Raw genomic sequence first — 16,269 nt, 5'->3', positions numbered from 1 at the left:
CTTCTCCTTTTAATTTCTTGCCTTGCCTATTTGACTTGCTCTGTTGGGCCTCATGGTGTTGTCGCCTTCATTGTCTTTTTCTAGGATCTTGTTTAGAATTCCTTATAGTGCTGGTTTGGTATTCATGTAGTTTCTTAGGTGTTCTTTGTCATGGAAGTGTCTTATTTCTCCATCCATTTTGAAACAGAGTTTTACAGGATCAGTCTAGGTTGGAGGTTGTTCTCTTTTAGTACTTGAAATATCTCATTCCAGGCTCTCCTTGCCCCAGGGGTTTGTATTGTGAAAGTATTCGGTATTTCAGTTAAAGAAATCTCTGTATGAACATTAAAAATAGGGAATCCTAAAATAAAACTAAAAAGGAAAGTAAAAGAGAAAAGGCAAGGATGTAACATTAAAATGATCCTTAATTCTGGAGACGAAAATGTTCCCTGAATATATTTAAATTGCTTCTTGCTCTTATAGTCTTATTCTTTTTTATTATTATTTAGAGAATACTTTATTAGTTTCTGTAATCAAACCCACATAGATATGACCTCACATATTTAGTACAATGTGTTACCCCTGTATACATGGAAAAAAATAAAAAAGAAAAATAAAAAAAGTAACATTTCTAGACCAATATGGCTCTCCATTTCTGTACAATGCCAACTCAACACAGTAAATTGGTATGACTTTTTCCAAAATTGGCAGCACCATTAAAGTTTCCCAAAATTCAATTTATATAAATATGTATATATATATTTATATTTATATAAAAAGACTAATAATAGCAGTATGTTATCATCGATAGCAGCAACAGCTTTTCCAGGTTCTGCAGTCATCTGAACAAAATGATAGACATTCAGCACATTCCATTAAAAACAAAACAAAACAACAAAGAAAAGAATAATATCCAGAAAACAGCAAAGTTCTGTTGCTGTTGTGGTACCTGGGACCATTTTTATTTTATTAGCATCTTAATCATCATCTGGAAAGAGAACATTCTAGAGTAATATCATTAAATGTAGCTCTGATAAAGCACAGTCCCTACTATGTATCATAAAGCAGGTACAAGATATTTTACATTCATAGAGGTATGATACAGTACCGTCCTACATCGATAATACTAGAATCAGTTTTGGTTTGAAATTTACTTTGTCTGCAAATAAGATTGCTACCCCTGTTTTTTTCTGGGCTCCTGTCACATGGAGAATTGTTTTCTATCTTTTCACTTTCAGTCTATGGGCTTCTTTTTGCACTAGGTGTGTTTCTTGTATACAACATATTGTTGGATTTTGCTTCTTATTCCATTTTGCCAGTCTATTTCTCTTGATTGGTGAGTTGAGGCCATTGACATTGCTGGTTATAACTGATATGTACTGACTTATTATTGACATGTTATTGGCCTTTTGTTGACTCTTTTTACTTTTTCACCTTCTCCTTTTAATTTCTTGCCTTGCCTATTTGATTTGCTCTGTTGGGCCTCATGGTGTTGTTGCCTTCATTGTCTTTTTCTAGGATCTTGTTTAGAATTGCTTGTAGTGCTGGTTTGGTATTCATGTAGTTTCTCAGGTGTTCTTTGTCGTGGAAGTGTCTTATTTCCCCATCCATTTTGAAAGAGAGTTTTGCTGGATACATCAGTCTAGGTTGGAGGTTGTTCTCTTTTAGTACTTGAAATATCTCATTCCAGGCTCTCCTTGCCCCAAGGGTTTGTGTTGAACAGTCTGCTGTGATTCTGATGGGCTTTCCTTTGCATGTGATTTGTTTCTTTTCTCTTACTGCTTGTAGTATTTTGTTCTTCTGTTGGGTTTCTGGGATCTTGATTATTATATGTCTAGGTGTAGTTTTTTTTTATTGTAGCTAGTTGGGGTCCTATATGCCTCAGTTATCTGACTGTCAAATTCTTCCCCTCTGTTGGGAAGTTTTCTGTCATTAGTTGTTTGAACAGCTTTTTAAAGTCATTTGTATTTTCTCCTGCTCCTTCATGTATTCCTATCAGTCTTATGTTAGTCTTCTTTGCATCATCTAGGAGATGTTGGATCGATTTCTCATGATCTCTTACTGTCTTGAAGAGACCTCTCTTTTCATGGTCACTGACTGCAATCTTATCTTCTATATCTCAGAGCCTATCTTCAGATTCTTTTATTGTGTTGCGTACACTTTCAATAGAGTGTTTAATCTCCTGGATATCTGTTTGAATCTGTTTTATGGATTCCATTTCTTTCCTATGTTGGGCGTTTATTTTTTCCATTTCTTTCTTATGCTGGGCCTTCATGGCTTCTATCATGGTCCTGAGCTCATCTATTCTTTTGTCAGTTTCTACTCTAGAGTCTTGAATCACGACTTCCATTTTGCTCACTATCTCTATAGTTATCTGGGAAATTATTTCTGTTTTGAATTTTTCTAGAGCCGGATTGATCTGTTTTGTTACTTCCTGTGCTTTGAGTTCAGTGTGTCCTGGTTGTTCACTATCGGCCTTTTCGTCCTCATTTGCCCTACTGTTTGCCATTGGTGAACTGGAAGTCTGTCCTTGTGTCTTGCTTAAGTGTTTTCTCATTTTAATTTTTGTTGTTGGACTGTCCTTGGTTTAATCTCTGGATTATTACCCAAATCTTCCTGATATAGTTGTTCCCTAGCTTCTGTGTCTCTAATGACCCACAGACATTCTCATCTTCATAACATCAGAGAAAACAGCTCATCAAATCAACCGCAATGCTTTACCACAACTGATACAATCAGCAACACATTAAGATCAAGCACAACTTGGACACTGAACACTGATAGTAGTCACTAGTCTATCACCCTTAAATCATTTGAATTAAATTGATATCAAGAAGCAGTCTGGAACATATCTGCAGTGAACAAAATTTCAATATAGTGTATTTACCATTTAATGGCTCAGACAGATCTCTGTCTGAACCATGCTATTTCATTTACTATAACTTTATGGTAAGTTTTGGAACCAGGAAATGTGAGTTTTTCAACTTTGTTCTTTTTTCATGATTGTTTTGGCTATTAGGTTCCATTGAGATTCCATATGAATGTCAAAATAGGCTTTCTATTTCTCTCAAAAAAATCTGTAGTATCCAGTCAGTTGTTTCTAAATGAGATTTAAATAATAAGAAATCACGTGTATTGCGTGTGAATCTCCCATTTCCATTTTCTTTATTTGTACAAACATATATTTCCATCTAATATTCATTTCCTCCTATTTAAAAGACTTCATTTAGGTTACCTTTGGGGTTTGTTTTGTTTTGTTTTGTATTGACAGGGTCTTGCTAAGTTGCCCATTCTGTACTTGAACTTGCAATTCTCCTACCTTGCTTCCTAAAATGCTGGGATTATAGGCATGCACCCTGCTCTTCCTTTAGGTTTTACTGTAATATACATGTTAGTGATTGATTCTTTCATCCTTCACATGTTTTGAAAGTTTTTATTTCACTTCCGTTGTGAAAGATAATTTCACTGAGTATAGCACTCTAGGTTGCTAGACTTTTTTTTTCTTTTAGTACTTTAAAGATATTACTGTTGTACTATTCTGGGTGCTATTTTTTATAAGAAATTTGCTCTAATTCCTGTTTTATTCCCCATGCACACATTGTTATTTCTCTGATAGCTTTTAAGATTTTTCTTTTTATTAATTTGAAGCAATTCAGTATGATGTGCTTTGGTCTTGTTTATGTTTCTTTTGTTTGGTGTTTATTTAGGTTCTGGAATCTGTGGCCTTATAGGTTTATCAAGTTTGTAAAAATGTTGACCAGTACATCCTCATTTTTCCTCCTCCTCCATGCCCTACTCCCAAATTCCAGTGACGCATTAGCCTGCCTGCACATTAGGCTGTGAAAGTTGTCCCAGAGATCACTGGGCATGGTGGCACATTGAGGAAGCTGAGGCAGAAGGACTGTTGTGAGTTCAGGGCCAGCCTAGACTACATAGTGAAGCTCTGCCTCAAAAAAAGAAAAAAGAAAAGAAAATTACCTCAGAAATAATTGTAACTCCTTCCCTTGCATGCATTCAAAATAAGGTCCCTAAGGGGCTAGGGATATTGTTTAGTGGTAGAGCATTTGAATAGCATATATAAGAACCCTGACTTGATCCCCCAACCACACACACACAGACACACACACACACACACACACACACACACACACACACACATACAACAAGGTCTGTGGTCTCTCATTTGGACCTGTCAAGATGGTTGGCATACCTTATCATGTTCTGTATTACCTGATCATTTATAGCTCTGTTTTCAGTTTCCTTTTTATTATCGTACCTAGGAATGTACCTACCTTCTCTGACATGTTCAGTAATAATTTTTAACATATTTGTTATATTTTATTTATTATCCCTAAGTATTTATAATAAGGTAATTTCAGGTTATTTTGATTCATTGCATTTAGGGATAGATGGAAGGCCCATTTCCAAATTTACAAGAAGCTGTGACATAATAAATATAGGAAATTTCATCCTGAGCTACATGCTTGAACCAGCCCGTGTATCAGGATGGTCAGGATGGGCTCTTAGGAAGGGGGAAATAAGGGAAGCCTATCAGGAGATCTGGATTCAAACCCTAGCTTTGCCACTGACTTTATTAGGTGATCTTATATTCATCAATAACCTTCATATAATTTCTGTTTCTTCATCTCTGAAGTGGCTTCTTTGAACATGTTGGTCCTTCTGTATTTCTAAAAGTACATCAAAAGCAAGTAGGATTTTGAGTAAGATAGGAAATATTCTAGGTAGACATAGCATCATTCTTTAAGGAACAAGAGGAAAATAACATGAAACCATAAACACTTAGCAATAAATCAGCAGACTCCATGACATAATAATGAAAGTGGTCCATATAGGATCGTCTATGTCTTCTCCTTTTAAACAGTTGCCTTTCTCTGTATACCCATTGCTAATGCAATGCATAATATAAAGTTAATGCTCAATGAATATTTGCAAGAAGGAAGGGAAAAAAAGACAGGAGAAAAGAACCCTAGGCAAAAAGGAAGTTCCTTACTTGTTCAGAAAGTCCTCTCACAACAGGTGCCACCTACTGGGGGAGAGATCCTGTATTGAATGACCTTTCCTATTTGCAACAATCTGTTTCAAAACAAAACTGTTTACCTAGAATGCTTATATTATAAACTGTATTTGTACTTAAATGGATTCCAGCTGTGATAGCTTGTCCCTTTGTAGTATGCACAGAGTGTCAAGAAGGTCATCCCTGCCAGCTAATCACTTGCATTGACTCGGATGTAGCTGCTTTGTGGATGAGCAGTATCTTTTTCCCCTGTAATTTTTATTGCAAACAACAAGTATTTTGTGCCTGTAAAGATGAGGCATTTATCCAGCATATGCTTGGGGATAGGGATGTGCTCATTAGTAGAGCACATGCTTAGTGTGTTCAATTTCTTATGTTCACTCTTGGGCCAGGAATTTAGCTCAGTGGCACCATACGTGCCTCACAGGCACAAACAAGGTCCTGAGTTCAAACACCAGTACCAAAAAAAAAAACAAAAACCCCTCTTGTGTTCAGTCTTCAGCACCAAAATAGATAGATAGGTAGAGACAGAGAGAAATTGATTCAGCATGTGATTGTTAAGCACCTCCTCAAAAGCTAACACTGTATTGAATACAGATATACATAAGTGACTTCTCTATTTGTAGAGCTTATAGTATCATATGGGAATATCACATTAAATAAATTACAATTGATAAATGTTATAAAAGGGAAAGTACAGAATATTCTAAGAAAACCCTAAACTATTATAAAAGAGATAAGGTCAGGAAACTGAAATCATATTAAATTTTTAAAATCTTAAATATTTCCCCATTTCAAATACAGAAAGGTAATACTGCTCTTACATTACTGATTATATTCTAGATATAGATCAGTTTAGAAAGATAGATTTATCCATACAGACAGAAAAGAGATTGTTTACCCAAGAACGTGTATCTTTCTACTGGCAGAGTTAGGATATGAACACAATCTGCTCATTCTTCCCATGACCTCTCCTCAGTTAAAGAAATTATATGTCAAATGGAGGTCAGCTATGGTCAAATGAATTCCAGTGGCCATTCTGTATATAGATTTATGTTTGGATACGGGAAAGAGTTTATAGAATAATGAATTAGGCAAATGCAGATATAAGCAGAAACATACAAAATATGCTTTATCAAGTTAGTTGTATCTAGTCACAGTAAAACCTATAGACCAAAGTAAAATCCAGTTGGAATGAATGAAAATACTTTTGAAGGAAAATACTTTTGTGTCTTTAAAATTTGTGTTAATTGGCCAGATGCAATGGTGCATGCCTGTGATCCCAGCACTCAGGAGGCTGAGGCAGGAGGATTGCCATGAGTTAATATTTGTTTTATATAGTGGGGTAAACCATTGTTTGGAGCATGTATATTTATGATTGTTATCTCTTCCTCTTGGAGTTTTCCCTTAACAACCTTGTGATCTTCTTGGTCTCTTTTGCTCAGTCTTGGCTTGAAGTTCACTTTGTCTATAAATACAATAGCTATCCCTGCTTTTTTTTAAGGTTCTTGTCAGATGAAGTATTACTTTCCATCTTTTGACTTTCAGTCTATGAATTTCCTTTGAGTTAGAAAGTATTTCTTGTATGCATCATAATGTTCAATCTTGTTTCTTGATCCATTCTGCTATTCTGTTTCCTTTGATTGGTGAATTGAGACTGCTTACATTAATGATTATAACTGATAAATATTGGTTTCTCTTCATCATATTATTTTCCTATTGTTGGTTCCCTATCTTTCCCTCTTTTTAATTGCTTGCCCATTAGTGAAAATCCCTACAGAAAATTGAAATAGACGTTCTTTATGTCAGTCTGTAAAAGCCATCTGTGACAAATCAACAGCCAGCATCATACTGAATGGACAGAAACTGAAAACTTTCACTCTAAAATCAGGAACAAGAGAACGATGTCCACTATCACCAGTCCTGTTCAATACAGTTCTGGAAATATTAGCCAGAGCAATTAGAGAAGAGAAAAGGAATAAAGATAGGAAAGAAAGAAGTTAAATTATTATTTGTGGTGACATGGTACTCTACACAGAAGAACCCAAAAACTCCACCAAAAGACTTGTAGATTTAATAACCAAATTCAGTCATGTAGCTGGATACAAAGTAAACAGTCAAAAATCAATAGCAGAGCTGGGGATTTGGCTCAGTGGTTCGGCTGCCTGCCTCGCAAGCACAAGGACCAGAGTTTGATCCCCAGTACCAAAAAAAAATCAATAGCAGGACTAGGGATTTAGCTCGGTGGTTCCGCTGCCTGCTTTGCAAGCACAAGGACACAAGTTTGATCCTCAGTACAAATCCTAGCTAAAGCTTGGAAATGGCGCAATTGCCCATCAACTGGAGACTGGATAAAGAAGATGTGTTTTGTTTTTGTTTTTTATAAAATGGAGTACTACTCAACATAAAGAATGAGAAACTAGAGACATTTATAGCAAAGTGAATGCACATTGAGGCCATACTCTTAAGTGAAATAAGTAGGACACACGTGTAAATACCAGTTAGTTTGGTGTGAAAGACTAAAAGCATAAATGAGGATCAAAATGTGTAATTGATATTGTGAAATAGCAAGAAAATGTCTAAAGGAGTAGGGGAAGTGGGAAGGATAGAGGAAAGGAAAGAAGGGAAAAGAAAAATATGAGAAAAGGAAAAACATGAAACAAAGACTAGTAAGTAGGGAAGGGTAGAAAGGTGATGGCAGGGCAGGGGAATGGGAAACCAAGTTACATCATGTAAAGGTACAAGATCCTAATGATGAATGTAGCTGTATTGTACACCTAAAATATACTAATAAAGTTAAAAGGAAAAAAATTCAGTATCATTCCTGTACACAAACAACTCACTGAGAAACAAATTAAGGAAACCACACTTTTCATAATAGCATCCTCCCAAAAAAGAAATACTTCAGAATCAATCCAACAAAGAAAACAAAAGAATTTACACTGAAAATTACAGTACTCTGAAAAAAAGGAGAAAATCGGAAAATGAAAAGATATCCCTTGCTTTTGGGTAGAAAGAACCAACATAATGAAAATGGCCATACTCCCAAAATTGTTATACAGGTTTGATGCAATCTCAAACAAAATGCCAATAGCATACTTCACAGAACTACAGAAAACATTCCTAAAATTCCCTGTGGAACTAGAAGATACCTAGAAAAGCAAAAACAATTTTGGGCAACAAAGGTAAGGCAGGGGCATCACAATCCCTGACCTGAAATTATACTTCAAAGCTACTGTGATAAAAACAGCATAGTACTGGAAAAAAAAAAACAAAAAAACAGATCAAAGGATCAGTAGAACAGAATGGGAGATGCAGAAACCATTCCAAACATGGTCAGACACTTTATCTTTGACAAAGGAGCCAAACACATTCATTGGAAGAAAGATAGCCTCTTTAATAAAGGTACTGGAAAAACTGACTTTCCACATGCCAAAGACTAAAAGTAGACCCATCTCTCTCACCATGTACTAAACTAAAATTGAAATAGATCAAAGATCTAAAGATTAAAATAGAAACCCTAAATCTGCTAGAAGACAGAATAGATAGAACTCTTAAAGACATTAGATGTAAGCAGATTTTATGAACAGAACCCCAATCACAGGAAAATTACAAAGAATCAACAACTGGGATCTTATCACATTAAAAAGCTTTTACACAGAAAAAGAAATCATCAACAGGATGAAGAGACAAGCAATAGAGTGGGTGAAAATTTTTGCCAGCAGTTCCTCAAACAAAAAACTAACATCTAGAATATATAAAGAAATTGAAGAAAATTAGACTCTTGAAATTTAAAGACCCAATCCAAAAATGGGCATCTGAAATGAATACACATTTCTCAGATGAATTGGAGACAGCAAATAAATACATGAGATGCAAATTAAAATAACACTGAGATTCCATCTCACTCCAGAAAGCTTGGCAATTATCAAGGAATCAAGGGCTGGGTATTTAGCTCAGTGGTTCTGCCACCTGCTTTCAAGTGCAACGGCCCAAGTTCAATCCCCGGTACCCCCCACAAAAAAAATCAACTAATAACAAATGCTGGCAGGGCTGTGGGGACCTTCTCCATTCTTGGTGGGAGTGTGGACTAGTGCAACCAGTGTGGAGATTCCTCATAAAATTAAAACTGAAGGTTCCATTTGACCCAGCTATTCTCCTTCTTGGTATCTTTCCAAAAGAATTAAAAACATTATACTGTAGTGATATATGCACACCCATGTTTGTAGCAGCACAATTTGTAGTAGCTAAGTCTTGGAAACAGCCCAAATGCCCATCAACTGATGAATGGATAAAGATGTGGTTTTTTAGTACAATGGAGTACTACTCGGCCATTAAAAATGATACACTTGAAATATTTTTAGGTAAATGGATGCACCTTGAAACTATACTCAAGTGTAATAAATCAAATACACATGTAAATATCACATTGTTTCTCTGGTATGAGAAATGGAAAGTATAAATAAGGACCAAAATATATACTAGATATTTTATAAAATAGGAAGAAAAATTTTAAATGGGAAGGGGAACTACAGTGAGGGGAGGGAGAAAGGAAAAGGAAAAAATGAGGAAAGAAAACAAGAAACAAAGCTTTTGTAAATAAGGAGGGGAAGAGGGGTTAAAGGAAGATAGGGTAATGGGGAAAAAGGAATTAAGATATATCAAATACAGGTACAAATTCCCTATGAATGTGATCATTTTGTATACCTAAAATGTATCAGTAAACTTACTGAATTGAAAAAGTGAGGAGAAAGGGAGAAGGGAACTAGTAATTACATACATGAACTGGGTGCCAGATGCTTTATTGAATAGTTTATATATTATGGCATTAATTATCATAATAACGCTATAAAACAAATATTTCAATTTTACAATTAGGGAAACAGATCTAGAAAGGTTAAATAGCTTACACAAGGTCACACAGTTTATAAATAGTAGAACCTAGAATTCATTCATTGTTGTCTTTGTGGGGGGATCCTGGGGATCAAACTCTGGACCTTGTGCTTGCGAGGCAGGTGGCAGCACCACTGAGCTAAATCTCTGGCCCTTAGAATTCATTCATTCTTATTTTCACTATGTACTGTGTTGCATATCATAGTGTTTGTTAATTTATTTATATCCTACACACTTTATTATAACCAATTCATAAGGTGTGAATTACAGTGCAAGATGAGAATTATCAGTGGCTTTTTCTTTTTAAAAATATGATAAAAGCTCTTTTTTTTTTTTTTTTTTTTTTTTAAAGGATGAACGTGAGGCCAGAGAAAATGTGAAGAGAGAGCAAGATGAAGCCTATCGCCTTTCACTTGAGGCTGACAGAGCAAAGGTAAGTTTGGTCAAGGTCTTTCTGGAAGAGAGAACTCAAGCCTAGATTATGTTTTATTATCTGAATACCAGCCATTTTGTCACTTCAGTCCCTAAAAATACTGGTCCCTAAAAATAATTTGGGATGACAAAAAAAAAGAAAAAATTCTATCTATGATTCCTAATGCTTGGTTCATTTTCACAAAATAAAATTTGTTAGAATCATGAGGAATAACAAAAATGAACCCAACCCAGTATTTGTTTTACTTATTTTCAATTGGTTTGTGATAGAACCTATAAGTTTTTTAAAGTTCTTTAGGTGATTCCAATGTGCAATGAAGGTTGAGAACCAGTGATTTATTTTATGCTTCCTGAGCACTACTATACTGAATGTTGGTGAAGGAACAGAAAATTACTAAACCACAGTTTACTCCCTCAAAGGAAGACAGATAATGTAGTAGAGTAGATAGAATAAAAGCACAAGTAGCTATAAAATAAAATAAAGACCCTAAATGTCCTAAGGGAAGCCCTCAGTTCTGTGAGAGTTTAGTAAGCAGGAATTTCAGTGGTAAGTTTTTTTCAACATTTTTGTAGAACAGGAAATGAGAGGTACTGGGGAATGTTTCATAGGAAAAGTGTTTAGTGTTTCATTGAACTGGGCAGGGGAAAAGGAAGTGTAGTATAAGCTAGTGTCCAGAGAGCATGGATAGCGGGTGCTGCACATAGATCTTGAGATTAGGGACATGAGAAATAATAGAAAGGCTAGAAAGGAAGATAAAAGGGACACCCTGAATGGTCTTGAATGCTACATTACCCAGCATTATCTAAGGTGCTTGAATAGAGATCCCGCATGGATCAGAGAACTGTACTTTGTTGTTGCTTGCATTCCTATTCTTGTTCCAGGAATAATCATTGTTATTACTACCGTGTACCTCTGAATTATGTTGAATAAGCCCTTTGAATATAACTAACTTCTTTTTCCTCTTTTTTTTTTTTGAGGTAAATAAATATTTATAAATGCTTGCTCTCCTGTTTTATCAACAGAGGAAAGCTCATGAAAGAGAGATGGCGGAACAGTTTCGTTTGGAGCAGATTCGCAAAGAGCAAGAAGAGGAACGTGAGGTGGGGCATAATTTTAGGCAAAGTTATTCAAAAGCTCAGTTGTATTTCTGCTATAGTTGATACTGATGCTGTTAATATTTCTTGCAGTTTGTTTCTTCCTACTTTGCCCAGATTCATTTTAGTATGAAAGCCCTTCCCTTGAAGGAATCATTCCTGAACTCTTAGAAAACTTGACCATGCATTAAATTCATTATCTATCTTCTATTACTTTCAGTTCTATTACCCCTTTGTTGCCTGTCCTTCCTAGATATTGTCTCAAGAATATAAAAATTGTATTTTTTGCCCATTCCCCAGACTTTACGCACCAGAAAATAATTGAGTTACTTTCTGCTGTACCTGGCATTTGGCTCCTGAATATGTTTGGCTGATATTTTCCCCTGAATTTATCCATATAGAGAACTCCACATCCACCCATTTTACAAACATTTTTTTAATCCTTTGTGTGTATTCAGACATGGGCAGTCTGTTAGGGAACAGTGATACAGACATCTTTCCTTTTAGGAGTTCATAATCTACAGTACTATATGTAAAAGTTCTTCTCAGTGTATGCCTAAGTGCAGTGAAAACAAAAAGAAGGGTATTAAATGACTTCCTAGGATAGCTTCACAAAATTGGACTTGTAAGACTTTTTTTTTCTAAATGTGTAATTAATGGCAAAATTCACTTATACAAAGAGAAAGAGATCCAACAAATGATGGAAAAGCCTAAATAGGGCTGAGGAAAAATCCATTAGTCATTCTTAGTCAAACGACATCACTTCTTTCATTTATTCACTTCTTTTATCTACTTCACTGCTTTTTTAACAAGAACTAAGTACTTCAATGGGGAAAACATAATAAAATGTTTTCTGCCTGCAAGAATAGATTACATCTTGGAAGGAAGATACAATATATCTGCAAGTAACAACAAATCAAGGAAAAATGTGCTAAATGATATAGGACAAGTAAAAGCAAAATACTTAAGAAGTTCAGGTACATTGGAAACATCTTTTACAGCTTTGATAATCAGACAACATGTAGAAAAAGTAATCTTTGAGCTTAGCCTTTCTTGAAAGATCTGTAATATTTCACCATTTAGAAATCAAAGGTTATTCATGTTCAGACACTTCTTTAGTACCTGGAACATATGTGCAAAATGCTATGCCTGACAAACCCTAGTCTCTGCCTTCTGAAGGTAGAAGATATTTGTTAAGTATCTTCTGTGTATCAAGATCTCTGCTAGCTGATTTGTGTATGCCTACTCATAACCATTAACACAAGCTATAAGTTTAGAGATTTCTCTTTATGAGTAAGAAACTGAAGCTCATTGAGTCATACACACAGAAATGGGAACAACTGAAATTTTCACATAGAGCTTTGTGACTGTGAACTCATGCTCTTTTATATTCCACTCCAGTCTTAGGCCATACATGATCATATATATTGATAGGAGTGATAAATGTAGTTTCACAGAACTTTAGATAAGGGGGAGATTGATTACTATTCTTTTAGGCTGTATCTAGGTTGTATTTCAGGAAATATAGTATAAAAATCTTGGGATTCCTGTTCTTTCATGCTCACTTTATATTCACACATATTGTCTCTCTCTCTCTTAATAGTATTATCTTCAAGTATACTGCCTTGCTAAAATGTTAAAAATACACAAATGTATATTCGGATTTAGAGCTCGGTACCATATGTACTTTCTTTTGATGATTCTTCTAATTTACCCTGAACCAAAATTTCACATTCTTTTCTAAATGTAGATAAAGCTTGTTATCTCGTAGAAGACCTTATAAATATATTTTACTATAGCTATGTACAGCTTGACCATCCCTAATCTGAAAATCAAAAATCTGAAATGCTACAAATTCTAGAACTTTTTGAATGCCAGCATATTGTCATAAGAGGAAATTTTCATATCTGACTCTGTGATGGGTCACATTGAAACTTACAGGCACACTAAAACTGTTATATAAAATTATCTTCAAACTATACACATAGAGATGTGTATGAAACATAAGTGAATTTCATATCTAGACTTAGCTCCTGTTCCCAAGATACCTCATTATGTATACACAGATATTCTAAAATTTTAAAAAATCCAAAATCTGAAACACTTTTGGCCCCAAGCACTTAAGGAAAGATATACTCAACCTATTCCAGTTATTACCGTGTGAGAGGATGGGGCACAGGGTGAGGGAGGACATGTCAGATTTTGCAACTAGTCATTAACTTGCCTTTGTACATTTATGTGCTCCCATAAGATCCAAATTTAGGTAATACCGTGCATTCTCTCCTCCTTACCTAAGAGTCACAATTAAAAGCTGTTCTAAAGAGTTATTAAATATGCTTTCCTGAGTCACCCCTAAAAAAATCGCTATTCTAGGGGACCGGAATTTAACTCAGTGGGTGGCACCCTGCCTTTCTCGCAAGCTCAAGGTCCAGAGTTCAATCCCTGGTACGGGGGGCAGGGGGAGTGCTGTTATAGGCCTTATCATTAAAAACTATCTTGGCTTTTTTTTGAGGGGGGCGGTACCGGGGATTGATCTCAGGTCCTTGCGCTTGCGAGGCACACCACCAAACCGCTGAGCTAAATCCCCGGCCCAAAAGCTATTTATCTTAATCCAATCGTATTCAGATTCATTTGACCCTAGTTTTTTACCCATGGAATACTACTTAACATATTTCAGCACATTACTGTACCACAAACCTCTATACCAGGGAATCACTGGTATTGCACAACCTATGAGGAAAGTGAGACCCAGAAAGATTATATGGTTTGCCTACAGTCACCAAACTGGTTGAACATACAATCTAATCTGAATCAGAGGCCAGGTCATCTGACTTTTCACAGTAACACCGCCTCCCTTCTAACCAGAAATCATAATGCATATAATTACACTGAAAAACAAGAATGGTTTCATTGCTTTGATTATCTCAGTATTCCAAGATTCTTTAGAGAAAGAAATGAAGTATTGAATTGTCTGCGTTAGTGACAGGGAAATTCTTTAATGTTTGGCCTCATTTTGCTGTGTGGTAACTGCTGGAGTGAAATCAGTAAAATGTAAAAAAAAAAAAAAAAAAGTCAGCCTGGTCCTTGGCCATTATAAGGAAAAAGGTTATAAAACTATCTAAAAGAAAAGCAAAGCAAGTACAACAGAGACCTGCCTATTTTACTCATTTATATAATGCTTTTCAAAATCAATTTCAAGTGACATATATAAATATATAATAAATACATATGTTATTTCAATTCAAATGGACTAAAAAAGAAAGAATTGATATAGAAATAAGGGCAAAGGGCAAATAAAAGAATGTACAATCAACATGCTGACAACAAATAATTCAGTACAGGTACCACATGCCTGTGATAGGTTTCTGTGTGTTTGCTCAACATGAGCCACAGAATTTGCTCTATACTTCACTTGGCCCAAAGCAAAAGAAAATATGATAGTTTAGAAATTTTCCTATATATGTAACATCAGATGAAGGCCCATCTCTTAGAAGGTGCCAGATTTTTCTAGCACTGAGTCCTTAGAGCAGTGTTTCTTGTGGTTCTTCTTCAAGAAGAAGCTCTGCAATGTCGCGAATACTGTTGCAAACTATCGCTACAATGGCTGGTCTTATAAAACAGCTTGCTACAACTTTTTAGATGTAATTTAGTCATAAAACCAAGGCATAATAGTGAAATCAACACTGCAAAGGCCCAAATAATACATTTTTCTGATAGTCTAGTTTAAGGAATGAAATTATAGTAACTAGTGAACTATTTGAACTACATATCCTCAAAGAAATCCTTCCTGAATATTGTTATTTGCCATTGAGTTTTTGACAAGTAGAAAAAGTTTCAGTGAAGGCTTTTGACTCTTGGAACTTTTATTCAGTCAGTATTCAATAAATATTTGTTAATATTTATTCTGTCGGCAAATTATTAAATCAGTTGCTATGACTACTTACATAACTTACATTATCATATGTTTCAGACATAAACCAGCCTTGAGGAAGCTCACTGTCTGATGCAAGAGGTTGACAGATGTAAAATATCTATAAAAAAATACTTCAAATCTTTTTTTTTGAAAGACATTAAAATAGAGTGCTGAAAATGTTTGGGAAAAGGAGATGATTTCTGACTAGAAAGGCAGCACAGTTTAATGGTGAAAATACAAGAATAGAAAAATTGATTGGATTATGGTTGGATAGAGAGCCAAAGAAAGGGTATGGACTAGGCAATCAGGAACTGAGGTAAAAAGGAACAAAAATGTTACTCAGGTAACAGTACTTGGAAACAATTAGAACATTCTTTATAATGAGAACTGTGACTTAAAATGCCACATTTGAGAGAATTATGGGTGGAATAGAATGGGCACAAAATTATTTCTTCTTGCTCATGATTTCCTTAGACAGAAAAAACAAATGTTTTCATGTAAGCTTTGATTTCTATTCAAGTAGAAAACAGTAAGTAATATGAAAGACCACAAAATAAAGAGAACAGAAGAACATTGTATTAGAAGCCTTGGCACTTTCCCTTCAGTTTTCTAATTTGATCTTGGCAACTCTACAAAATTGGTAACAGAGATATCATTACTATTTTAAAGATGAAGGAAGTAAGGTTATAGCAGGATTAGAAGACCTATTTTAAAATTTGTATCTAACATTTTCCTGGTAAAAGTAGAAGCAGAGTTCCTATCTGGTTTCCATCCTACTTATTATTTTACCCTAAAAGAACAAAGGAGGACTGTAGAAAGATTATTAAAGTAAATTGAGGGGCCAGGATTTAGCTCAGTGGCACTGCATCTGCCTCATAAGTGCAAGGTTCTGAGTTCAATCCCCAGTACCGATCAAAAAAAA

The 16,269-nt window shown here is 35.2% G+C and overlaps 1 protein-coding gene across 1 annotated transcript in view; it reads left to right on the top strand.

Moving 5' to 3' along the window:
- Faf1 (Fas associated factor 1) overlaps window positions 1-16,269 on the top strand; it is a 401,181-nt gene that overhangs the window by 338,021 nt on the left and 46,891 nt on the right. Inside the window, exons 16-17 of the mRNA XM_010610286.1 lie at window positions 10,260-10,340; window positions 11,363-11,440. Coding sequence (XP_010608588.1) covers window positions 10,260-10,340; window positions 11,363-11,440 — 159 coding nt within the window. The remainder of the gene's footprint in view (window positions 1-10,259; window positions 10,341-11,362; window positions 11,441-16,269) is intronic.

The sequence above is a fragment of the Fukomys damarensis genome, unplaced genomic scaffold, assembly GCF_012274545.1.
Source record: "Fukomys damarensis isolate Sample0158 unplaced genomic scaffold, DMR_v1.0_HiC HiC_scaffold_23, whole genome shotgun sequence".
In the NCBI taxonomy this organism is placed as follows: domain Eukaryota; kingdom Metazoa; phylum Chordata; class Mammalia; order Rodentia; family Bathyergidae; genus Fukomys; species Fukomys damarensis.
Note: the sequence above shows the minus strand (reverse complement) of the source record. Positions and strands in the feature narration are given on the sequence as shown.